General features: G+C 38.5%; 2 protein-coding genes across 12 annotated transcripts in view; one reads left to right on the forward strand and one right to left on the reverse strand.

Annotated features, from left to right (window-relative positions):
- The window catches only part of LOC143210726 (Y+L amino acid transporter 2-like), a 694,702-nt gene that overhangs the window by 521,580 nt on the left and 146,269 nt on the right, over positions 1 to 26,853 (reverse strand). The gene's annotated exons all lie outside the window — the stretch shown is intronic.
- LOC143210388 (uncharacterized) lies at positions 21,273 to 23,370 on the forward strand. The gene has a single exon (XM_076427198.1). It carries the CDS (start codon positions 21,415 to 21,417, stop codon positions 22,261 to 22,263), a length of 849 nt encoding a protein of 282 aa, XP_076283313.1. The 5' UTR covers positions 21,273 to 21,414; the 3' UTR covers positions 22,264 to 23,370.

A 26,853-nucleotide genomic window follows, 5' to 3' on the forward strand; every position in this document is an offset into this window, starting at 1 on the left:
GGTATAATAGACGACCACAGTTGAATCACTTAAAAATATTTGGATTGAAAACATATATTTTAAATAAAAATCCAAATAAACATAAATTTGTATCTAGAGCCAAAGTGGGAATATTTATAGGGTATTCTGAAAGCTCCAAAGCTTATCGAGTATGGCTCCCAAAAGAAAATAAAGTGGTCGTATCTACAGACGTGCGAGCAGGGGTTGAAAACGATTATGATATCGGTTTCGGTTCTCAAAACAGTTATAAGAACCGAAATTGTCTTAAAACAGTTACGAGTGAAAAAGGTTCTGCCTTATATCGATTTCGGTTCCGGTTCTACGGAACCGATATTATATCGGTTCCATAACGGTTATATATCGGTTTCATAACCGTTATATATATATCGGTTATATTTTATAATACATATAAACTAACATATTAATTAAGTCAAATATAAATAAATTAATACTTAATTTTTTATTTATTTTGAACGTATTTATTGTTTTTCATTTTCTACAATTTTGTTGTAATTGAAGCGTATAATTAATATATTATCGATTACGTCTGAACATAGTTTTGATCTGTGTGGAGACAAAATGTATTTCAGTCCAGAAAATAACCGCTCCACGCTCACCTGCGTAGGTGGAACAGCTAGAATTACATTTGCTAATTTTTTCAGTTCATGTCGCTTACTGTTGTTCCAAAACGCTAAAACGTCAGTGGAAGGCTTCAGACGTCCTTCTTTTATGAAATTATCAATTTCATTTTCTATTGAAAAACGTGATGCGCTACTCCTTGATCGGTTGAGGTTGAACCTATTTATTGTTTCTGCATTCCTTAACATATCTTCAAATTCATCCGTGTCTTGTGGAAGTATTTCTTCAATTATTTGGTTGTCATTAAATGGTGTCACATTGTGCTGCATATTGACAGCTTCTATTCTTGCATATGTATCTAGGACACAATTTTTCGCATTGCGAATTTGTTGCTCGTTTAAAATTACATTGTAACGTGGATCTAAATAAATAGCGGCCAAAAAATTATCATTTCCAAATAATATATCCTGACGTTTTTGCATTTTATGTATTAATTCGTTTGTATATTTAGTTTGCACTTTTTTAATTTGTATTAAAGAACGCTGCCATATTTCATATAAGTGCCCCAATGTAAGTTGCTCGCTTTGCAAACGTTTGGTTGCGATCCGAGCTGGTTTTAGAACACTTACTAAAGTTTCTATTTCTGTCCACAATATAGGTGACAATTTTAAATCTTCATCTTCCAATTGATTGCAATAATCTTTTAGTTCCATCAATCTTTCCATCATATCAACAGACGAATGCCACCTTGTAACACAATCTATAATGGCATTTTGTCCACAAAGTGTTAGCAAAGTAGATTTCAAAAGCGGTGTTCGCAATTTTTTCACTACTCGCCTGGCTTTGTTTATTATTTCCGAAACTTTTTGTCCTTTCAAAAAATCATTTATTGCCAGTTGCAGAGTATGTACTGCACATCTGAATATTCGAGTTGTAAACTCAGTATATTTAAGTTCTTTATCAATTCCTTCGTCGACATTCTTAGTATTATTATTACATATATTAAGTAATACATCCACTACTTCTGAACCTACGATGTTATGGTCAGTACCATCCTCATTATCGTCATGAATATCATTTTCATCATTATGTAAAATACGTACTGTTTTTAACATATTAGCTGCGTTATCAACAGTTACTGTTAATATTTGATTACTGAGTATTCCAAATTTTGTGCATACATTCATGATCACTTCCTTTAGATATTCGGCAGTATGACTTCTAAAAAGCTCAACAATAGCCAATGTTCGAATTTGTATTATACCATTATTAATGAATTGCATGTTAATGCCGAGAAATGAACGAGTCATACAAGTTGCGCCGTCAATTTTTAGTGATATAAGTTTTCCTTTTAGTTCTTCTTTTATTTTATTTATTATTAAAATTCCTTTTTCTGCAATCGCATCACGTACCTTATGAGAATTAACTTTTTCGGATTGCATCGGTAACATACCAATTATATCACGAAAAGCTTCGTCCTCCAGCAATGAAAACGGTCTACCGTGAACAGTAACTAGACGCACACAAGCGTCCATCAAATTAAATTTTACTTTCTTAACGTTTATGTTAGACTGTTCACCTGAGTGACACCTTTTCTGTGCTTTTTCCATCATTACATGTGAAAATTCAGTTGGATGAATGATTTCTAAATGCTTTTGCAAATTTGTTGCATGATCCTAAAAGAAGTAATTTGAATGATGTCATTTACTATTAGAAAAAGTAAGGGTAATTGTGCATAAAAGGTCCCACCTCACCGATTTCGATGATTTTTTAATATGTTGTCAGGGTGAAGATTCTGAACAACTTCTTCCTATACATGTAACCGCCGCTCAGCCTTAGTTTTTGAGAGATTTGCGAAAAACTGCAGCTACTACTACATTTAATTTTGCCTATACGTGCACACCCGTGCTGTGCGTATGCTTCAGTATGATGCGACCGCTCGTCAACTGTTTCTACAGATATATCACTACGATCGTCGGACGATCCGATATACCGCGTGAACTTTTTAAATCATATGATGATGAAGAATGAGTACATATTATATTACGACGACACCACACACACGCACCCAGTGCTTAACACGCACCCAATGTTTCTAAATTATACTCTAGATTCTTACTTATTTTCACGTGCTGATTACGAATATGATATTGAAAATTTGCACAAATGTTAATTTCTTAACGTAAACCTTCTGTTTAGAAACAGTGGGTGCGTGTTAAGCACTGGGTGGGTGTTTGTGGTGTCGTCGTTATATAATATGTACTCATTCTTCATCATCATATGATTTAAAAAGTTCACGCGGTATATCGGATCGTCTGACGATCGTAGTGATATATCTGTAGAAACAGTTGACGAGCGGTCGCATCATGCTGAAGCATACGCACAGCACGGGCGTGCACGTATAGGCTAAATTAAATGTAGTAGTAGCTGCAGTTTTTCGCAAATCTCTCAAAAACTAAGACTGAGCGGCGGTTACATGTATAGGAAAAAGTTGTTCAGAATCTTCACCCTGACAACATATTAAAAAATCATCGAAATCGGTGAGGTGGGATCTTTTATGCACAATTACCCTACTTTTTTTTAATGAAGCATCCTATTAGTATATTAATGACAAAGAGATATGTATATATTTTCTTAAGTACTTCAATCGTACTTAAGCATAGAAACACATACAATATATTTGCTAACTAAACAAAAACATTTTATTGTAAAAAACATGTATATATTATTATAATATATATATAATGTTTTAAATAATTATTTACAAGTAAAGTTTTTATTATAAATAGCTAACGAATGAATAATGTTCTCCGCTGCATCAGGGCCAGGGCCTCTCCCAAATACTTCGAGTCAAATGTTTATATTTTCTGGCGCCGCGTGTCTATAATCTCCAGACTCTGTTTAGAGTTTAGACAAAGCCGAGAAAGATCCCGAATAGGTTCCAGAGAAGCTATACGGATCGATTCCTATTTCCCGATCCTTTTTCTAAATATTAAATGAATCTTTATTTCATATTACGAAAAAAATTTTTTTTAAATATTCAGGGAATATTTATTTCATATTATGAAAAAAATATTTTTTTCTAAATATTAAATGAATCTATTTCATATTATGAAAAAAATATTTTTTTCTAAATATTCAGGAAATATTTATTTGATATTATGAAAAAAATATTTTTTTCTAAATATTCAGGAAATATTTATTTCATATTATAAAAAAAATATTTTTTTCTAAATATTAAATGAATCTTTATTTCATATTACGCGAAAAATATATTTTTTTTAATTTGCAGATAATATCTATCATATTATGAAATATATTTTTTCTCATTATAAAAGGAATCTTTATGTAATGTTAGAAATAGAATATTCTTTTTTAATATGTAAAATATGATAAAATATGATGCGAAGTAAAATGTTTACTTTTAATTTAATTTGAATTCGTGTGTGTCACTTAATCGACATACATTTATATTATAAGAACATTAATGCGACAAAGTTGTTGCACGAAAAATAATCGTGTAGCTCTTACGTCTTACACAATATGTGATTGAACTGTAAGATTAAAAAGTTTGTAGCAACAGACTCATAGCTAATTAATGATGTTATAATATAAATGTATGTCGATTAAGTGACACACACGAATTCAAAGTAAATTGGAAGTAAAAATTTTACTTACTAAGTTTTTACTAAGAAAAACTATTTTTTCATGATATAAAATAAATATTATCTGTATATTAGAAAAAAATATTCTATTTCCAATATTAAATAAAGATTCATTTTATAATGAGAAAAAAATATTTTTTTCATAATATGAAATACAGATTCATTTAATGCTTGAAGACAAATATTTTTCTTGTAATATGAAATATAGATTCATTTAATATTTAGAAAAAAATAATTTTTCATAATATGAAATAAATATTTCCTGAATATTTAGAAAAAAATTTTTTTTCATAATATGAAATAAATATTTCCTGAATATTCAAAAAAAAAATTTTTTTCGTAATATGAAATAAATATTGTATGTATATTTGAATATTAAAAAAAGATTGAATCTCTTTTTAATATTATATGAATATGTATACAATATTTTGTGCTACTAGGGTATGGGTGTCACCGATTTTTATTTGGTTATAATCCAAAAATTTGCGACTCTAATGTTACTTTTCCACAAATAAGGTCACAATGGTTTTAGAAAGTGCGAGATAAACGATATTTTCGAATCCACATTTATTAAGCTTAAGATTTTTAATACTAAGAAAATGAAAACACTATCCGAATACCCAAAGTCACAAGTTTTTCATTAAAGTATATCATAGTGAAACGATAAGAGTATTTAATAAAAATAATTTCAGTTGAGAAAATATTTGTTTTCATAGTTTATTTTGCAATTGTTTTAAACAGGTGCATTGCTATCATAGAACCAGAAAATTGAAAAAATAAAAACTATGATAAAATATAGCCCCAAGTGTCCTCTTTATGGACCCGTTTTTAAAAATACGGATACTTCAAAATTGGCGACATGAAAATTATTTGAAGTGAACGCTGTTCCGTCCTACATCAGACGAAAATCAAAATCATTTTAACTTCCTCCTGCATCGTTCGACGTCGAGGCCCCATGGGGTTTGTCCATTGTTACCCTCCTCGAAGAACCTGAAAAAGGTTCGGCTCCCCGTGATTTTGACCATTTCGACCTTCTGTGTGGGCTGATGTCTGATGTAGGACGAAAACGGACCACCCACTGTGATCTTACCCTAAGGCAGGGCCCGCTAGATAGCCTTACTGATGAGTCCTCTAGCGGGCCTAGGACGAAACGCTCCTTCCTTCTTCCTCCTCTCTTCCATCTTTCGATCTCCGACAATGGGTTTAATGAATTTACGTTAATTATCAAAGAACACATATATATATTCTTAGTATAAGAATTCGTGTTACAATTCTGTAATTGTCGCGAATGGATTGAATTTAGAATAGAAAGAATTGAGAGAAGATATTACCTAAACTAGGATGCACGGTGTTGACTTGCACTGGCAATGCGGGGGTCTCGGAGCAACCTTATCACTGCCTAATAGATTTTACACCGAACTCGCGGAATCTATACGGTTAAACTTTGATTCGAAGGGGAACTTTAGCCCGATCTCACTGGTAGTTGACTTCCGAGATGCAGCACGACGCGACACGATTCGTGATTACGACAGTACTAGCCCACGAGAGTAGTGTAGCGACGTCGTCGTCGTCGCCTGTCCCCGGTGAATCGACATCCTTCATATTAAAGTTTCTACAGAGTTTTTACCTGGGCCGTTTACCTGGGCCAGGATGAGCTGTTTTACGATGGGGTTTTTCCCGACACATCTGGCAAACAGACCCGCCTGGGCCCATAACGTTTCGACAACGAGTACCCTTTGGCCGTGACGAGTCCAGCCACCTCAGGTACGTAGATATACCTGATAGCTGGCCTCGCGCGACCAAGGGATTTTTCTGCACGACACTTTGTCTCGACAATCGAGCTCACCCGAAAACTCATCCCTACCGCTTTTGCGAGCCACTCTCCCCCTGATCGAAGAACTAATAAATAGCCCTTCGAAGGCGTCGGATGGACACTATCGTCTTGACTAGACCAGCGGGTATTCACTTGTAGTGTGAACGGTCGAGCAATTTAAAAATAAAGTTTATAAGTCTTATACGAAAAACGTGGTTGTGTTATTCCGCCGACACCCCTAAAGTGCACCTCTTCAACTGGTGACCCCGACGTGATTTTCGTCGCGAAGTTTAGTGTCTTACGTGATTATTAGGGTGGTCCAAAGCTATACCTGTGAAAATTTTTTATCGAGATACAAAGCACCGCACCCCCCATAATTGTTCCTTTAGGTGAGAAAAAAATTTGTGCAAAGTTTGAGATCGATCGAAAAAAAGGATCACGTGCCTCAAAGCAACTGAAAATTTTGAAATTCACATCAACTATGGAACATGGCACATCGTTGGATTTGTCTTTTTTCTGAATAGGAATATGGAAAAATTATATGACTTCCTTTAAATAAAAATAACAATGACCTTGAAATTTCAAAAATATGATTTCCAAAAAATTTTTTTATTTTGCCATTATATTTACCTTATTGAACAATGCAAATTTCTCCTCTGACATTTTTTCGTACAATTACAAATAACAGAGATATTTAAACATTTCCATGTATTACATTTTATTTATACCTGTACTGAAACAAGACTTTAAGAAGCCTAAAGTGACAGTTTAGCTACATTGGCATTGAACAATAAACAAAATCAACTTGTACTTTGCATTACGAAGTACTTTTGTCAACTGTTAAGTAAAATTATTAAGTAAAACTATTTCTGTTACCACAATGTTTTGTCAACTGGCTTTGGTTTGCAAAATATGAGCTGAAAACGACTTTCGCAAGGCAGAAACCAAGTACAGTTCCGTACCTGGGTACTGGGTACCCTCGATGCCGTCCATTAACATAAAACGCTATAAAACATTTCACCGGGATTAGGACCCCTCAAATGAGGGTAGCGAGGGGCAACGGACCCGTTTACAACTCTCCGTACTGAACACTGGACCCACGACGGTCAGGTACGAGGGACGTTTAGTACACGTGCACCCTCCAGGACAATTTCCCGTTAGTCTACCCCTGTTTTCCTGACACAAGGGCGTGCCAATCAGAGACGCTACATCGCTTCGCGACACCAGGGGCACTCTCCAAGGTCCGCGCTCCTTCACGACTATTAGGCCCTTTCCGGACCCAGACAAAATTGTATAAAATCGGGAATTCACGTGGCGTTTCGTCATTGCGGACGTCGCTAAAGCCATTATAGGCGCCGATTTACTGGCTCACTACGGCCTGTTAGTCGACGTAAAAAATCAGTAGCTCATCGACGAGACGACCGAATTAGGGTGAGCGCATACTAGAGGGTCTCGAGAAGGCCGCGGAGCCTTGCTCTCCGTCTAGAAGCGGAAACATCTCACAAACGTCAGTCAAAAAGAACGAAATTTTAGGTATGTTTTCTATCTTGTAAATTCCTATTTATACTATAAAATAATAAATAAAGAATAATATTATAGATATTATAGATAATATTATAGATAATATTAAAGAATATTAATAGAATGGGAATAGAGTAAAAAATAATAAATAACAATAATAAATGTAACATTTAAATAAGCTGACATAATTGCGCGCTTAAAGCGACTGCATCGCCGTATCCCGTCGAACGACCGAAGAGCACCACTGACGGCAACTCATGTCGGGCGAAGATATTTTGCTTTCTGGTTCGAAAAAAACGTCGACCATGCAAACTTCACAGGGGGGTTTCTCAAGATAAAAGTCTGCTCTTTCGCGTGGTATAGTTCAATTTTTCGCTGGACCCTTATTTTTTGAGATAAATTCGAAAATATCCGCAAAAATTGGTGCAAAAGTGGTGCATCTCCGTCTGTAATCATTGTTTAAACATGTTTAAACAATCATAATGTATTAATATTGGATATCACTGTATTCGGGAAAGTCTACAGAATCTTTTGCTGTAAAGAACAATTCAATATCTTTTATAATAACATCGCAATATTTGTTTAAAGTTGAAAAATATGTCTTTTTTTTAAACTCCATTTTCTCAAAAACTGGACGTATAGGAAATAAATTAAAACCAGATTCGGAATCAGCGCGGGAAACTCTATAAGAATCGCATAGTGAGAATCGAGATACTTTTAAAAAGTTGAAATTTGTTGGACAGTGTAATTAATAGATCAGCCCACTCATTTTAGGGGTATATAAACCCGTGCATTTCTGCACTCGGGGGCTAGTACTTCGGTACACACGTATCGCGTCACGTCGTGCTGTATCTCGAAAAGTCAATTTCTAGTTAGATCGGGCTAAAGTTCCCCTTCGAAACAACGTCAACCATACAGATTCCGCGAGCTCGGTATAAAATCCGTTAGGCATTTCTTTGCGATTGATTCGAGACCCCCGCATTGCCAGTGCGTCACAACCGAGCACTTAGTTAGGTAATTACTCAATTCTATTTTTCTTTGATTCATTTCTTTCGCGACATTTATACAACTGTAACACACTTCTTTAATTAGAATATATATATACATATATACACTATATTTGTGTTCTTTGGTAAATTCGTGTAAACTCACTAAACCCATTGTTATCGTTCCTATATCCTAATCGAATAATTGAACGTTCCCACACGATACAATCTAACCGCTCGGATTGTATCAATTAGATTATACTTGTTACGAGGCCCACTAACAATTCCTATCAAAATCATCCAACCAGAGATTTATCCAACCTAGCGGCTCCCTGACAATCGTATCAGGTTCGTCCGCATCCTAACGGCTGCCTGACAATCGTATCAGGTGCGTCTGCGTTTAACTCCATTCCTAGAGGCTCCCTGACAATTGTATCAGGTTCGTCCTCGCAATCTTCAATTCCTAGCGGCTCCCCAATTACGCATTGGGGGTTCGTCCGCGCGCTTACTAACAAATTAAAATCTTATTCCTTGCGTAGAAACACCTCGCCGGCCACTCAAGCTGCTCGCGGCCCTGGCACGTAACATTTCATAGTATTCTACGGCAGTTTCCGGAGATCATGAGACCAGGAGGCACGCCTACAGCAGTACGCCATAACACCCGGCATTTCATACGGACAACACAAGCACCGCCGGTCGCCAGCAGGCCTCGATGACTCGCTCCGGACCTGCTCCAGATCGCCAGGAAAGAGTTCGAGACGATGATGCGTTTAGGAATCGCGCACCCGTCTCAGAGCATCAAAGCGGTCATCACCGCTGCATATGGTGCCAAAGAAGGATAGCAACGACTGGAGACCATGCGGCGACTACCGCGGTTTGAACGCACAGACGATCCCGGATCGATACCCCGTTCGACACATTGAGGATTTCACCCAAGCGCGGCATGGTAAGACGGTTTTTAGCACCCTTGATCTGGTTACAGCTTACCACCAAATACCGGTGGCCGCGGAGGATATTCCCAAGACGGCAATAACCACGCCATTCGGGCTTTTTGAATTCCCCCTCATGTCCTTCGGCCTCCGCAACGTGGCACAAACGTTCCAACGTTTTATAGACGAGGTCCTTCGGGGTTTGGATTTTTGTTTCCCGCACATCGACGACATCCTAGTAGCATCCGAGTCCGAGGAAGAACATGAAAAGCATTTAGCCACGATATTCGAACGTTTCAAACAGTACGGCATTATTTTGAACCCCAGTAAGTGTAATTTAGGGTAAAGGGAAGTAAATTTCTTAGGCTTTGTAATTTCAAACACAGGATCGCGTCCCACGAACGTAAAAATAGAAGCAATAGCCAACTTTACTATTCCGAAAACGGCCAAACAATTACGCCGTTTCTTGGGTATGATAAACTTCTACCGTCGTTTCATACCCAAGGCGGCAGAAACTCAGGGACCCTTGAACGACCTCCTCAAAGAGAACATAAAAGGCAATAAACTAGTAATTTGAACGGATGAGGCCCGCAGCGCGTTCTATCATTGCAAGGAGAGTTTGGCACAGGCCACTCTGCTAGCTCATCCACAGGCAAATTCCCGTTTAGCACTTTTCTGTGACGCCTCGGATTCCATGGTGGGGGCCGTGCTAAATCAACGCGCCGCACAGTGTGCCGGATGGCCTTTTTAGCTGGACAAAATTCTAAATCGCCTATTTTTCTATATTTATCAATTGATATGTTTACAGTCGTATAAAATATGAATAATTATTAACTTTTCACAACATTTAGTTGGTTTTTGTTAATTAAACAATATATTTTAAGTGATTTATAATTAAATATAATATACAACGAAGTTAGTAATGGATCTATGTAACACAGAATGATTTAACAACTAGTAATTATTATCAAAGAGAAGACGTCATTTTTAATTATGGACAAAAAGAATGTTAATATAATTTACTAATTTACTTTTTGGAGATTCAGACATACGGGAAAGAATTATTATTTGGTTTAGTATGAGGTTTCAATCAATAAATAATCTGCTGCATATATATTATTGTTTATTATTTTAATATAATAAAAAATTAAAAATATAATAACAAAAATATAAATAAAACAAAAGAAATAACAGAGATCAAAATGAAAGTATTAAATAGGAGCGTTCGGTTGCTAGAAACTAATAACTTATAAACTAATAACTAAAACTAATAACTTATAAAAACAAATGTAAATAAAATATATCTAAACGTATTTGTGTTACGACAAATCTTTGGGTTTACAGCAAAATAAAAATAAAAAACAAAATATGTAACAGGCAGGAAATATTTTTCACTTTTATAACAGAGGAGATTGCCTTCTGAAACTACGTTGTATAATCTTCTTCACAGCTCGAATCTCTATCAGAAGATTCGAGTTCTGATAAAGAATCTGTTTCTGTATCTAGATCTTCTATTAATAATTCGAGAACTTCAGGGGACAGTGAACTAATTTTTTCTTGTGGGATTTCGCGAAAACTATTTATTAGTGGGTCGGAAGTTATTAAAAGCATTGATAACAAGTCAACATTGGTATTCTCTCTTGACGTTTTCCGTGTATTCTTTTCCCTAAATCTACGACAATCTTTATGTCGCGCTTCTTGCGTCTCCTCTGTCATCTGGCCAATTGGAATAATAAAGGATTTAATGATATCTTCCGCATGATAAAATAATTTGTGTACTGACACCGGCATATTATACCATGAATATAAATTTAGATATAAATCTTTGGTGGATGAACAAAACTCCGCAAATTTTCCTGTATTTATTGCCCGGCCACAGGATAACGTTCGTAATAGTATTCCTAAATGTTTAATTAATCTTCTATCTATTCCGGTTATATCTGAACTTTTTTCAAAGTGTTTAAAAAATCTTCTGGCTGTATTACCGTCGTTGGACGTGCCAAATCCTTGTTTTGGTTTATCAACAATTAAACCCATTTCTTTTCTAAATCTTTGTTGTATTAAACTTTTTCGCGCTTTAAGATCTGCTTCATCCACTTCATTCCTTACTTGCCATTTTTTAATATTTAAACGATAACATATATGTAACAGACATTCGAAAGTACGGATCCATAAATGAAAGGTTGATAACCCAAATTGATAATTTTCAATTTTTACATTTTCTATTTCAGGCTTATTATTTAAAAATTTCGGTGTCGCTCCGCAGAGGTAACACTTCATGGATGAAGATGTTTCTGTAACAACATTACACACCTTCCCATCTATCATAGTCAGGAAAAATTTATACGTTATTGTTATTTTCTTTCCATCAATTTCTAATTTTGTTGGGTTTAAATTTTTAATTTGGTTCTCAAAATGACCTATTTCGCTTTTAATTAAACTTTCGCTTTCTTTTTCAAATATAAATTTGTGTGGACGGCAATATCTAGTTGAACCAGGGGTTGGATTGTTCCAGACTGAATGTATTTCATTTGATAATTTGATCGGTACAAAAGATATTAAAAATAAAAATTCGTCATTTCCTTCAGTAGACATAAATTTTTGTTTATAAGCGCTGTCCCCTGCGCTCCCGTCACATCCCCATTTACAAAATAACTCTAAATTATCTTCATGTTTGAATATATTTTTATGACAATTTAATAACCGAGTTACCCAAAGATCTAATCCTATTTGTAAGGGAACTTCTGCACTTATTTCCGTTACAATGATAGTGTTTGCAGGCGGTAGACAATTATTTTTGGCTTCTACCACTTTATGATAGGACGGATACATTTTATGTCCGCAACGTAAACTTTTTTTTCTATGTAATTTATATGAAGATACAGTACTTTTTGTATCTACAAATAATGCTAAAGCCTCTTCCGGTGTCATTGATCGTTGCTCTATATTTTTCTTCCTTAAATATTTTAACTCTTGTGTAATATGTGAAGCATTACCTACTACACTCGCAACACTTCTTTCTCCTTCTTTTCGTAAAGCGACTTCAGCAGCAAAAGTTAGTTCACCCGCAGAATTTTCTTTGACGAGTGTCGATACCCTACGCTTTTTAGTTTTATTCGAAGCGTCTTCGAAAGATTTCGTTGGCCTTCCAGAAGAGCTTGAGGTTGAAGATGTTGCAATGTTTGCATTCAGTACACCTTCAAATAAAATAAAATTTTCGTCCTGAAGCCAGTCCGAATTTTTTTCCAGGAAATATTCTTTTTGTCGCCTACATCTGTACCAGCGATCTCTTACTCGGCTTACTATTTTAGATATATTAGCCCTTATTTCAAGGATAACTGTACTTGATGCATCAACACAGCCAATTTTGTGTAAAATTTTTTGGCACAATTGATCGAAATCTTTTCGATTTCGAAAAGATGTCCAAATTTGACAAAATTCCATCCTTGCGATAGTGACTAAAAATAATAATAAAATATACCCATCAGAACTAAAGAATCACTAAATCTCAATCGAAAAATTAACATTAATTAAATTACAGAATGGACTAGAGTATTACTTTCCAAAAATAAAACTTGTACAATACGTAATTACCTCGATTCATTTTAACGGTCAAAGTGTCCTTTCAGTTTTTTTCCTTACGTTGTTTATACCAATTTGTTTAGATTGATCTAAAAATTTGTATTTCCTGTTTAAACTTTTCATAATTTTTATAAAGCATGAAATGTTTTGATTCAACGTACCTGATTATATTCAAGGAAGATTTTGGTATAACGTTATCACGTTTATACGTGATCACTTTATAGTGATAACGTAACAAATAAAACAATAACAACAAACACAGTAATAATAACAATAACAATAAAAAACAACAATAAAAATAACGAAACTGAAAGATATATGAAAAACGCAAGGGAGATGTAGACTGCACGCTGATCGCTCTGAGACTGAAGAAACGAATTTTCATAGTGTAGGATAGAGTTTAAAACAAATGACTGTTATGTATGACTGTTAAACAAATGAGTGTCGCTGGAATAAACGAACAAATGTTGTAAGAAAGACGACGGCATCGGCTGCGTTCGGAACGCGCGCCCAGCCCGGGCTGTGATTGTCACGAGCGTGAACGTAAAACGACGTAACTTCATTGTAAAAATTAATATGCTATAGCAACGTATAGCAATTTTATTTTGGTACTACAATAAACTAGAGAATCTCTACTTTATAATAATGTAAAAATCATCGCGTGGAGCGACGTGGAGCATATACTAATTCATTGACGAAGAGGAGTAACATGGGCGTTTCTGTGGAAAAATAAGTACCATCTTTGACACTTAGTTTACAAAAATAGAGGAATGTTATCGATAATTTGGAATTACTAAAGTGAAAATACATGTTTTGAGATGCTATATCCATCATATATAGGAAATTTAAATACTCCTTCGTACATTTTAACATATTTCTAGCGCGTATGACAATGTGCCCATTCATTTATAGGTTAGGCGTCCGCCTTTTAGGTGAAGTTTACACGCTCTGTAAACATACAACAAAAGAATTTTACGTTCTAATATTCAAGGGTTTTAATACATGGTTATTTTAGATAATATTGGCACAGTTAGTTTTTGTTTATTTGAAAGTTAATTTTGTCCAGCTAAAAAGGCCATCCGGCACACTGTGCGCCGGCGATACCTGGGAGCCGCTAGCATTTTATTCAACAAAATTATCACCCTCTCAGCAAAAATATTCAGCTTTCGACCGGGACCTACTGGCAATTTACGAATCAATAAAACATTTCCGTCACATGTTAGAGGGCAGAGAGTTTTCTATCTTTACAGACCATAAACCACTCATTTTCGCTTTCAACGCTAAGCCCAACAAGCACACTCCGAGACAAATTAGACAATTAGATTTCATCAGCCAATTCTCCACCAATATTAAGCACATTTCCGAACGCGACAACGTGGTCGCGGATACTCTGTCCAGAATCAAAACATTGGATAAAAGTATCAATTTCGACGAGCTAGCGGCAGCCCAGGCAGTTGACTCAGAGCTTCAAACGCACATCAATAATAATGTCAGCTTAGATCTTAAAAAAATCCAAATCCCCGGGTCGGCCTAAGCTATATACTGCGACGTGTCTACAACATCTGCGCGTCCATTCCTTCCGGCTCCTTTTAGACGAGCCGCGTTTAACTCTCTACATAATTTGGCCCACCCCGGCATCAATGCGACGGTCAAAATCATGACACAACGTTACGTCCGGCCGTCCATAAAATCGGATTGCCGGGAGTGGGCGCGTAACTGCATTCCGTGCCAGCGCGCGACAGTATCTAGACACGTCGCAGCCCCCTCGGATTTTTCCCTATACCTTCGGCAAGGTTTGAACACGTACATATAGACATCGTGGTCCTCCCCGTTTCCGAAGGTTATAGGTATTGTTTGACATGCGTTGGCCGTTTTACGCGTTGGCCAGAGGCTTTCCCGTTAACGGACCAAGAGGCCGTGCCGGTCGACCGTACTTTTTACAAGGGGTGGATATGCCGTTTTGGAGTACCTTTGCGTCTCACGACGGATCAAGGGAGGCAATTCGAGTCACACCTATTTAAGGAGCTATGCACCTTAACAGGTACGACTCACTTACGCACAACCGCATACCACCCAGCAGCTAACGGAATGGTCGAACGGTTTCACCGTAAGTTCAAAGCAACTTTACGTTGTTACGGAAACTCACGCTGGACGGAGGTACTCCCAACTATATTATTAGGAACAAGAGCAGCATGGAAGGAAGATTTGAAAGCGACTTCAGCCGATTTAGTTTACGGGGAGTCACTTAGACTCCCAGGGGAATTCCTCCGCCCAACGCCGAGTAGCAGAGACACTGACACCTTTACGGCTAGTTTAAGAAACCATTTCCGTAATTTAACCCCAACAAGCCGCACACATCACAGCACACATACCGCGCGTTTTCGACCGCGGGATTTTTGTTTTCGATTGTTTGACGTTCGACCGCGCGGACACGTGTGAACGAATACATAGACGCTAATGTAAATAAGGTCTGCGCGGTTCAATTCAAATCGCGCGGTCGAAAACGCGCGGATTCCACCATGTCAGTCTTGACGGACCCTTAATTTGTCATTTGTTATGTGAAAAGCTATCTATGTATATTCATTAATATTCAATAAGTGAAACATACGTTTCTGCTATGTATGTACAAGTATTTTATGCAGTAAAAATAATTCGAATATTAATTATTGGCGGGAGTTGCCTTATTCGAGTATTATTTTGTAATTCATACTTGTATATTTCTAGGGAAAACACGGCACTAATTTGTTGTCGCATTTATCGTCTCATCATCCCGTGGAATTTACATCAGTTATGATGCAGAATCACAAACGGAAAAATGAAGAAGCAGAGGAATAAAATACGCATACAAATAAACGCATTAAACCTGGATCTATTAAATGAATGCGTCAATTTAGTAACAGTTCATGGACGGCCAAATATTCTGAAAATGATTCCGTCATGCCCTAATGTAAATATTTCTTCTCAAGAAGTCCGTAATGCGGTTATAAGGAAAGCGAATTTGTTCCGCAAAATGATTGGAGATAAATTCAGAGGCAAATTTTTGTCACTGAAGATTGATGCTGCAACATGTTTAGATCGATCTTTCATAGGCATTATTATTATTTATTTAATGCTTTAAACCAAGTATGGTTTATGTAGCATAAACAATAATGAACATATTGACATATTACATATTAGTTCTCTTAACAATATATGTATAACAGCACTTTTTAACTTCACTTAACTTACAACTAGTTTATATAGCTTCTACTTGGTTAATTTAATGAGATTAGATTTTAACTATGCGATTCTTAAAGAGTTTTTCGCGCTCATTCCGAATCTGCTCTTAATTTTTAGAGAAAATTGAGTTTCAAAAAAAGACATATTTTTCAACTTTGAACAAATATTGTGATGTTATTATAAAAGATATTGGATTGTTCTTTACAGCAAAAGATTCTGTAGACTCTTCCCGCATACAGTAATACCAAATATTAATACATTATGATCGTTTAAACAATGATTATGTATTAATATTGGATATCACTATATTCGGGAAAGTCTACAGAATCTTTTGCTGTAAAGAACAATACAATATCTTTTATAATAACATCACAATACTTGCTCAAAGTTGAAAATATGTCTTTTATTAAAACTCAATTTTCTCAAAAACTGTACGTCTAGGAGGAAAATGAAGGACAGATTCGGAATCAGTGCGAAAAACTCTATAGGAATCGCATAGTGGGAATCGAAATAATTTTTGGCTATTGGACAGTGTAATTGATAGGCCTTTACCCTAGTAGCATTTACGGTTGGCCAACGGTGGCCGACGGTTGGGTGTTCGTTGGGGAATGGTGGGTTGTTTTGCCGACAAATCCCCAACGTAGGGCCAACGACGAAAAATTACGTCAATTTGCCGACGAATACCCAACGTTGGGCCAACGACGAATACCCAACGTATAACGACGAAAAATTACGTCAACTTGCCAACGAATACACAACGTTGGGTCTACAGATATTATATGCTGCAACTAAAAACATGTTATAACATATTTATATATGTATATATATATAAATATGTATGTATATAATTAATTGGCCCTACACAAAAAATCCTCTAGTTGGCTTTAAGTATTGTAGGCCCTACGTTGGGTATTACCGTTGGTCCGACGTTGGCGCAGCGTTGGCTGAACGTTGGCCCTGACTGTTGGCCCAACTGCAAAAAAGAGCGACATCTCTAACGGTTGCCCAACGCATACCGCCAACGTAGGCCCAACGAAACACCAACCGTAAATGCTACTAGGGTAATACCTGGGCATCTTTCATAGGTATCAATGTTCAACACGTGGAAGAAGGAAAATTAGTTCTGTATACGCTGGCAGTGAAGGAAGTGTATGGTAGACACACTGCTGTACATTGTGATGTGGCAGCGTTGCTGACGTCTATCCGAGCCCTTTTAACCGAGACCGGGTCACTCGCGAGCCGATACGAATCGAAGCGAGCGTAGCGATTGATCTCCCTGGAGACAACCGGCCTCCAGCGGCGGAAAATTTATCGCATTTGAATGTCGCGCCGCTGGGCGCGACACGGAGTTTCAGGACCTGCTCCCTTGCAAGGGGAGCCGACACCTATCCGCAGCTGCTAATTGGCGAGAGCCATTACGGGAAGACGCCCGGCCGACCTATCACGCCACGGCGCGAACGAGGAAGACAACGGGGATTGGACCGAGCTCGGATTCACCAACCCGGAGATGCCGACGAGGAAATGACTTCGTAGGGACGTTCATCTGCCCAACCTTGCCGACTCTCACCCGGGAAAAGCCACGAGAGCTCACCTGGAATAGCTCGGATCCATCCCAACGCCCCCGCAGCGTTACCGGACGCGGCCCCGAGAAAATGAACAATTGTCGGAGGCCCGGGTAGCGAGGAGCCACGCGATAGGCTCGGCCGTCGTAGCAGCGAGGATAGATGAGGAAGTAGTGGGGGACGCCCCGTTTCCGCGTTCCGAGCCGACACGAAGTGGGTCACTAGGACTCAGGACCACGTAATAGCAACACGTACTTTGTAACCGCGTGCCGTCAAGAAGTATTGTGCCACGACCGCCATTTATCGGGCTGAAATCGCGCCGTTTGGTAAGTGCCGGTCATAATACTGCGAATAAAGTTCTGTGATTGCTCGTGTTGGCTCGGGACGTCGTTTGGAAGGTTCTTTAACCTGTTTGCGCGGGCTAAGTGCTTCGGCGTAGCCGGGGTCCGAGACGAGCGTTCTCGAGCCGGGCGCCGAAGCAGTGTATCGTAGCGATCCCCGGTGGTTTTGCGGGACGTACGACTTTCGGTTACGGCCTTTAGATTCACGATCCTCGGAAGTTCCACGGTGGGACGACGCGACGCGCCCGCTTCGATCTCGCCACGTGTTTGCCGTCCTCGCCTAGTCTCTTCGCATTGCGACGCGTATTCTATCGGGACTCGGCGGAAATCGTGCCTTTCCAGGCTTGTATTATTCACGCGGAATCCTGTGACCGCCGAGTCCGACGCGAACCGGGAATATTACGCGCGATCGACCGAACAACTGTCGAAATCTATCGAGATCGCGCCGGCAGCCATCTTGTTTGCCACCGGCTCTCGCCGGTGGCCTGTCAACGCTAGTTTCCGAGATAATAAACGATCTTTGTCTGCCGTAAACGTCTCGGTTCATTTTTTCCCTGTGAGAAACGTTCCCGTCGCGGGGAATGCCCCGTCCTACCTCCCACGTGAAATCCTGGACCCTTCTATCGCTATCCCAGTTCGCGCAATCCTCGTGTGTTCGGAAAATTGATCCCTCGGGCTTGAATCCCGATTGCTTTCGTGTGGCATGTTTACGTGCCTGGCGCCCGTAGGTTCCATTTCGAACTCTCGAGGGAGAACGATTTCGAATACGCGAGTGATTGTTTGTCCCGGGAGGACCACGTTTCGCGCGACCGAGCGTGGCCCGGCCGTCAGGCCATAATTTCACGAGTCCGGTCACCGATTCTGTCGAGAACCGGTGAACGGCGTGACAACATATTAAGGAACTGTTAAAAGACATCCTTTTAATATACGGAATATCCGTGAGAAACATTTATTCGATCACGACCGATAACGTATCGAACATGGTTTTTGTTGATCTTGTAGGAAAAGATCAGCTAGAGCTAGAATATACACAACATCCGACTAACAACGAGGCCGATAGTGATACAGACGATGAATGTACAACAAATATTAACGACTGTAACGAAAAAATTGAATTTTCGTTATTAGGTAACGAAGTCGCTGTAAACGATGCAAATGGGAACGCTGACAAACAGTACCAAATTCGATCTGTGCGTTGCGCAGCTCATACACTGCAGTTAGCTGTATCGGATGTTTTGAGGGATGATGCAACTGCGAACATAATAAATAAAGCTAGGGGAGTTTGTAAGAAGTTAAGATCACAACTTTGATAGGCGAGAGGAACTTGGTCCATCCATCATATCACAACTTTGATAGACGAGAGGAACTTGGTCCATCCTTCATATCACTGAAGTGGATGGGCCGGGGAACGTGGTCAACCTTTACACGAAGTGTTTTGGATTGGATATCATGTTATTTTTGTAAGAAATGGCCAGCTATATTCGGAGGATTCATAGACGGAAGTTAATCTGCAGAAAATAGCATGATGATGCGTCTGACTTAAGACACGCACAGTATATTGCAATATTGTTACACACAAGATTTATTTGTAAGGTGTCCGTTGATTAGCGTAATCCAGACAGCCTTGAAATGAAATGTCGAGTTTGAACTTGCTACCTCTTCAAATGGCAAAGTTAGAATTCTCGCTGAATCACTTAATTACTTAAATGTTGTAAGGAATTTTTGAAGTGAAACTTCTTTTCGCAGGGTGTAAGCCTTAGGGTACGATCACAGTGGGTCCTACATCAGACAGACTTGGTGACGTCAGAGCCGTCTGGCAAACATTTCAAATGCGTGGGTAGGCCCAGGTAGGCCCGTCTGCGAGACCCTTCTAGTTTCGTCCTGCATCGACCGACAGGACGGCCCTCGTTATGGAAACTCGGAGTTTATTGTACCAGCATTTGCTGGCCGTTCCCGGGGTTGTTCTCTATGGAGAGGTTTATGACAGAGGTCATTACTATTGAGCTGGAAGTCGACACTTTCTCGGACAACACGAGTTGTACTTTACTTAACTCAGTTTGCGACATTTTTAATTTTCCGATAAATAAGGTTACTATCGTTTTGAAAACAGCGAGATAAACGATTTTCTTGAATCCATATTTATTAAGCGTAACATTTTTAAAACTAAGAAAATGAAAACACTATCCGGATGTGGCGTGTTTCAGTTTTTTTCAAAAATCAGACGATCAATGAAATGATAATTAAAATAAACAACAATTAAAGATAATAATTCTGCTTACGATTGATCTAAAAATCGCAGTATCTTATATAATTGTTTTAGTTTTTAATTATTCTCGAGTATCCATACTTCCGTGAACGTTAATCTACATACAATTGTATTACGCGCCTCCTCCTTTGATCAACTCGTAGTACCTCTACTTCACGCCAGTGTCGCCACAGTGTTTACAAATGGAAAAAAAAAGAAAGGAAACCCTGGTCCATGGGTCTATGTTCCAATCCATCATTCTTTTATTTTGTGCCAAAGGTCACATACGTGTTTTCTTTTCTTTGCGGAATATTATTTGTGCTTTGCTTAATATTATTAGTAATGGAAGATGCAGAGAATAAAATATCTAAGAGGCTTAGGCGAATGGAGAAGGAAATAAGAAAACAGAGAAAGAAAATAAAGCGTCTGAAGAGACGCCGTAAGTTAACCTCTTTTTATTTAATTTTTTTTTTCTTTTCTGTCTTTTCCTTTCTAAGCATTCGTTTCGTATTATGGAAAATTTTATTCAATTACAAGTTAATTGAGATAAATTCATGGACAAGTTCCAAGAACATTAGTAATGTTCTCTAATGAAAAATGTATAATTGTGGTCTCAATGAAAGGGGTGTCAAGTACACGTGCCACAAAAGGGCATTTGCATTTTATAAAAATTTGGTCTTAATCAAATACAAGTTATTTGGTTCTAGACTTAGGAACAAGTTTCCTAATAAAAAGAGAAAGATATCAAATTTCTCTTTTGTTTGGTTTCCCCATAAATGAAGTGTATTATACAATGTAATAGACAGCATTTTACAAACGGTGTCAAGAACACCTGTCATGAGGGGCATTTGCAATAGTCTAATTTTGTTCTCCGTTGCATTTCCTTTTTCCTACGATAGGTAGAGGTAGAGAAGGTAGAGAAATTTACTACCAACAAGACAGTCTGATTCTGGTTCTTTACAAGGACCAGAAATGTTAGAAGATCAGCCAGCGGAGGAGATTAGACCTGCGGAGGTCATTCAGGAACCTCAGATACATGGTCCGGAGAAACAATCGCTGGCTCCTGAATTACTGGAGGCTATAGGAAAGCGTTTGGATCCATCAAGGACAATGGCATCTCCAATTCTAGAGGATATTGCCATTAGATGGGCAGATATTCTCAGGCAAGGTCTTCCGGAAGAGGAAAAGAAGGAGTTAAGGAGGAAGTATCCTATACCGGAGAATTGCATAACAATGGAGCCCCCAAAACTAAATCCACAAATAAGGGCTACTCTATTGGATCCACTTATCTCAAGGGATAAGAAAATTGTAGAAAAACAACAAAAAGTATCTGTTTGTTTGGCAGCATTGGGGCCAATGCTAGGTGATTTACTGAGAGGTAATACACCAAATAAACTGTCGCTAATCACTACCCTAAGTGATGTGAGCAGATTGTTGGTAGATTTACAACAAGATGAGTCTCAAACTAGACGTTTGCTCATTGTAAGCAAATTAAATAACGCAATGAAGGATACATTGATATCGTCCAACCTGGATGAATGGCTTTTTGGCAAGGATCTGGAGGAGAGATTAAACGCAGCAAAAGTTATGGAACGTTCATCAAAAAATTTGAAGCCAATCGTTAAGAACACGCCTCCATCGAAGGGGCAAAAAAACTTGAAGGGCCCCCTTCGTTCCTCACACTATTACCAGATGGCTCGAGGGGGTGTTCAACGGAAGCCGGTCATTCAGGGTCGCACACAGAATGTGGACCACAAGAGCCTGAATTATCGCAGGTCAACCTTCACCAGGGATCAGAGCAACAGCACCAGAAAAATCTAACGGTGAGCTCTATAGGTGGACGATTGAAGCAGTTTTCTCTTATATGGCAGGAATTCTTTGAGGACAGAAGAGTTTTAAAGTGGATTGAGGGTTATGAAATACCTGTTTCAAGTAAGGTGACTCAAACATGGACTCCAGAAGAACCCAAATGGTAAAAACACGAGGTAACTCAAATCATTGAGGAGATTAACAGACTTCTTTTAAAGGGTGCAATTCGTAAATGCCAGGAAGAACAGGGACAGTTTATTTCAAACATTTTTTTAATATCTAAACCAAATGGTTCTAGTCGTCTTATTCTAAATTTGAAAAACTTAAATGATTTTATTAAGACGGTACATTTCAAACTAGAAGATATTCGAACAGCTAGGGATTTAATGCAAAAGAATTGTTTTATGGCTACTATTGATTTACAGGATGCATATCTCGTTGTACCGATTGCAGAATCTTCTCGAAAATTATTAAGATTTAGATTTAAGGATCAGTTGTTTGAGTATGTCTGTTTACCTTTTGGTCTGAACACAGCTCCTTACGTGTTCACAAAAATTATGAAGCCTAGTATGGCTTGGTTGAGAGCACGGGGTTTTGAATCGGTAATTTACATAGATGACATATTTCTCTTAGGGAATTCATTCGCGGAATGCATGAATAACGTCCTTCAGACACGTTGGTTATTAGAAAAGTTAGGTTTTGTTGTGAACGTAGTTAAAAGTAAATTAGTACCAACTCAGAGTTGTAAATTCTTAGGGTTCATCCTTGATTCTACAAAAATGAGAATTGAACTCCCTACCGATAAAAGATTAAATATAGTTAAATTAATTGACCGTTTTGAGAAAAAGATAGAAGTTAGAATAGAGGAATTCGCTTCCTTAATAGGAACGTTAGGATCATGTTGTCAGGCAACTAAATACGGTTGGGTTCACATGAAAGATCTTGAACTGGAAAAATTTTTTGCTCTTAGAGATAGCGAATTTAATTGGAAGACGTCGATAAAAATGTCCACAAGGGTACAGGAGAATCTTTCTTCGTGGAAAACAAAGGTTATGACAACATTTAATTCTATCAGGAAACCGTCGTTTCAATTAGAAATTTTTTCGGATGCGTCCCGAACAGGATGGGGGGCGTACAGTAACGGAGAAAGAATTCATGGATTTTGGAAGGAGACGGATCAACTATTACATATTGTAACGAAATCTCTATTTCGCTAAATAAATGAACACATTTTCAATAACCGTAATACGCTACTTTTCGGAGGAAGACAACTTATCTCTGATTAAATCGCTTTTATCGCCTTTGACGTCTGCAACGTCCGCTCTCTCTCGTGTTTGTCTTTCGACTCTCCTTCATTCCAGCGTCGTTTTCCTAACGACGCTGTAACCAACCTGAATCTTCCAACAATTCTATACAACGGGTATACCGACAGACGCGTAACATTAGTATGCCGGTAGACCCGTAACAATATTAACAGTTTAGAACTATTAGCTGCCTTTTTCGGACTTAAGTGTTTTGCAAAAGATTTAACGGATTGTGATATTTTGCTTAGAATAGATAATACCACGGCTATTGCTTATATAAATCGCATGGTTGGTATTCAATACCAAAGGTTGAGCGAAATCGCCAAAGAAATTTAGGTATGGTGTGAAAACCGTAATATATGAATTTTTGCATCTTATATCCGGTCAGAGGATAATGTAATCGCAGATTTCGAATCAAAACGTCTAGAACCCGAAACGGAGTACGAATTAGATTCAGAAGCATTTAGAACAATATGTCACACCTTCGGAGAACCCGAAATCGATTTGTTTGCAAGCAGAACAAATTTCAAATGTCCTGTTTATGTATCATGGAAAAAGGATCCGGGATCTATAGCTATAGACGCTTTTACTATAGTATGGAATTCCTATTTCTTTTATGCTTTTCCTCCTTTCGCGATTATTCCAAAAGTTTTGAAGAAGATTAATGTGGAGGGATGTAGAGGTATTCTTGTGGTACCGAGTTGGCCTTCCCAAGCTTGGTATCCGAGAGTTATGGCCATGTTTGAGTCACAACCAATTATATTCAAGCCTAAAATTAATTTACTGTCCTCTTCGAATAGAGAACCTCACCCGCTAGCATCCCAACTTTCCCTGGTAGCAGGGATCTTATCAGGGAAGCCTATACGCTGAATGACACTGGAGACAATTACAATTGCAATGGCATCGCTTAGTGATTCCTCGCTACGCCAATATAACGTGGCACTAAGGAAGTGGTGGCAATTTTGTCATTTGACAAACATAGACGTGTATAAGGCAAAAATAGAGGACGTCTTAGGTTTTTTAACAAGGGAATATGAAGACGGAGGATCGTATGGTTCTATTAATACGGCTAGATCAGCGGTGGCTTTGAATATTGGTCCAGATGTCGGACGAAATGATCGAATTAAAAGATTTTGTAAGGGGGTCTCTAATCTGCGTCCATCACAACCGAAATATGACTATACATGGGACCCAAAGATTGTACTAGATTTAGTATCAACATGGTATCCGAATGACACGATACCTTTAAAACAACTTTCTTTAAAGGTGGTCTCGTTAATGGCTCTGACCACAGGACACAGGTTACAAACTTTAACAAAGATTGACGTCAGAAATGTGCTGTTGAAGAATAACATGTTGGAGATCATGATTCCCTCGAGATTAAAGACTTCTAACCCCAGGAGGACACAACCGATTCTCAGATTTCCTATATACGAAAAGGATCGTTCGGTTTGTGTAGCCTCAGCAATAGAGACATATATAGAAAGAACTAAGGTTTTGCGAGAGGATACACAGAATTTGTTTATCTCTTGGAAGACTCCACACAAGGCAGTTTCCACGCAAACACTGAGTCGTTGGATCAAGAGTTTTAGTTTTGGGTGCACATACTGAAACCATAAGAGTATTTAATAAAAATTATTTCAGTTGAAAAAATATTTATTTTCATAGTTTATTTTGCAATTGTTTTTTAAACAGGCGCATTGCTATCATACCGTCAGGAAATTGGAAAAATAAAAATAATGATAATGTAGCCCCAAGTGTCCTCTTTATGGACCCGTTTTTAAAAATACGGATACTTCAAAATTGGCGACATGAAAATTATTTGAAGTGAACGCTGTTCCGTCCTACATCAGACGAAAATCAAAATCATTTTAACTTCTTCCTACATCGTCCAGCGTCGAGGCCCCATGGGGTTTGTCCATTGTTACCCTCCTCGAAGTACCTGAAAAAGGTTCGGCTCCCCGTGATTTTGACCATTTCGTCCGGTTTCTGGCTCACTGTGAGCACCTTGCTGGACGAAAACGGACGAAAAGACACCAGCACATCCCTCCCGAACGCTCGTCTGTGTGGGCTGATGTCTGATGTAGGACGAAAACGGGTCCACTGTGATCGTACCCTAATCCGCGTCATGGAATTCGCGACACGAAAATGCGTAACGGAAGTGGAGGGGATGGTTAGCCGAGCTAGTCTTAAATAAAAAATGGCTGTATCTCGGGAACGGTGCGTCCTATCGCAAAAATAACGAAATTTTCGAAAAGCATTAACCCAAAGCATATAGGGTATGCCCAACCACATGACGTAGGTGGTATTTTGATTTAAAGGAAAAAAAAATTTTTCGGGTGTTTCGAAAAAAAAAATTTTTTTCGGGATTTTCGATTTTTCCTGTTGGTTTGGATGTAAAAGACACCTGATTCCAAAATTTCAAGTTTCTAGCTTGTCTGGAAGTGAGTTAGAATTAACATGATCCTCCTACATATATTCCAAGAATTGGGGTATTTTTATCTCAGGTTTCAGGCTAGGTAGAAAGTTGCTTTTTACATGAGAGTTAGTTGACACTATATCTAGTTCAAATGAAAATTTTGGTTGACCTCGGTTACCGGGGAGAGCGGCAATGGCGGTGGCAATATGGCTAAAAAGCGCAAAACTATCGTACGAGAATAACTACTCGGCAGCTTAGAGGTGGCGGGAGGGGAATTGGTGCGCGCGTTGATAATTTATTTGCTTTCAATCAATTTTTTTATATGTATGATACGTGATTTTATACCTTTAGATCAGGCGTGGGCACGAGTGGAGCCCCTCAAACGCCTGCTTCCCCAACCAAGCTTCCTTTCGGTGGCGCTCCTCGTGGCTCCGATGCGCGAGGCCTGCGCACTGCTTGTGACATGCGAAACGCGTCCTTCCTACATAGTAACGACTGGTAACGACGGATGCTGGTGGGGGACAGTGGGCGCTACGGTGGGGACAGTTTTGCCTCAATTGAGGCAAAATTGCCCACGCCTGCTTTAGATCATAGTTTAAGAACGAAACCTACCATCAGGAGTGTGGAAAATTTAATTGATTTTAGAGTTAAAATAGTGAGTCAAGACACAGCTGATGAAAACAAGGAGGGCAATTTAATTTTACCTCTAGATAATATTGTAAAACAAACACCTTTGCGCAGTTGTGTGTGCGTGTGCGTGTGCGAGGACGAGGTGTCGTTCCTCGAGCATTGTTGTGGCACGCGGTCGTCGCTCTATGTTTCGTCGCCAACGACGACTCGCGCTCTAAGGCCAAGCATATAAAAACCGCGGACAACCAG

This window comes from Lasioglossum baleicum, chromosome 7, assembly GCF_051020765.1.
Source record: "Lasioglossum baleicum chromosome 7, iyLasBale1, whole genome shotgun sequence".
Taxonomy (NCBI): Eukaryota; Metazoa; Arthropoda; class Insecta; order Hymenoptera; family Halictidae; genus Lasioglossum; species Lasioglossum baleicum.

What these genes read in the sequence shown, in the direction of transcription:
- LOC143210388 (XM_076427198.1), top strand. Translation starts at nt 21,415, where the DNA reads ATGTTAGAAGATCAGCCAGCGGAGGAGATTAGACCTGCGGAGGTCATT.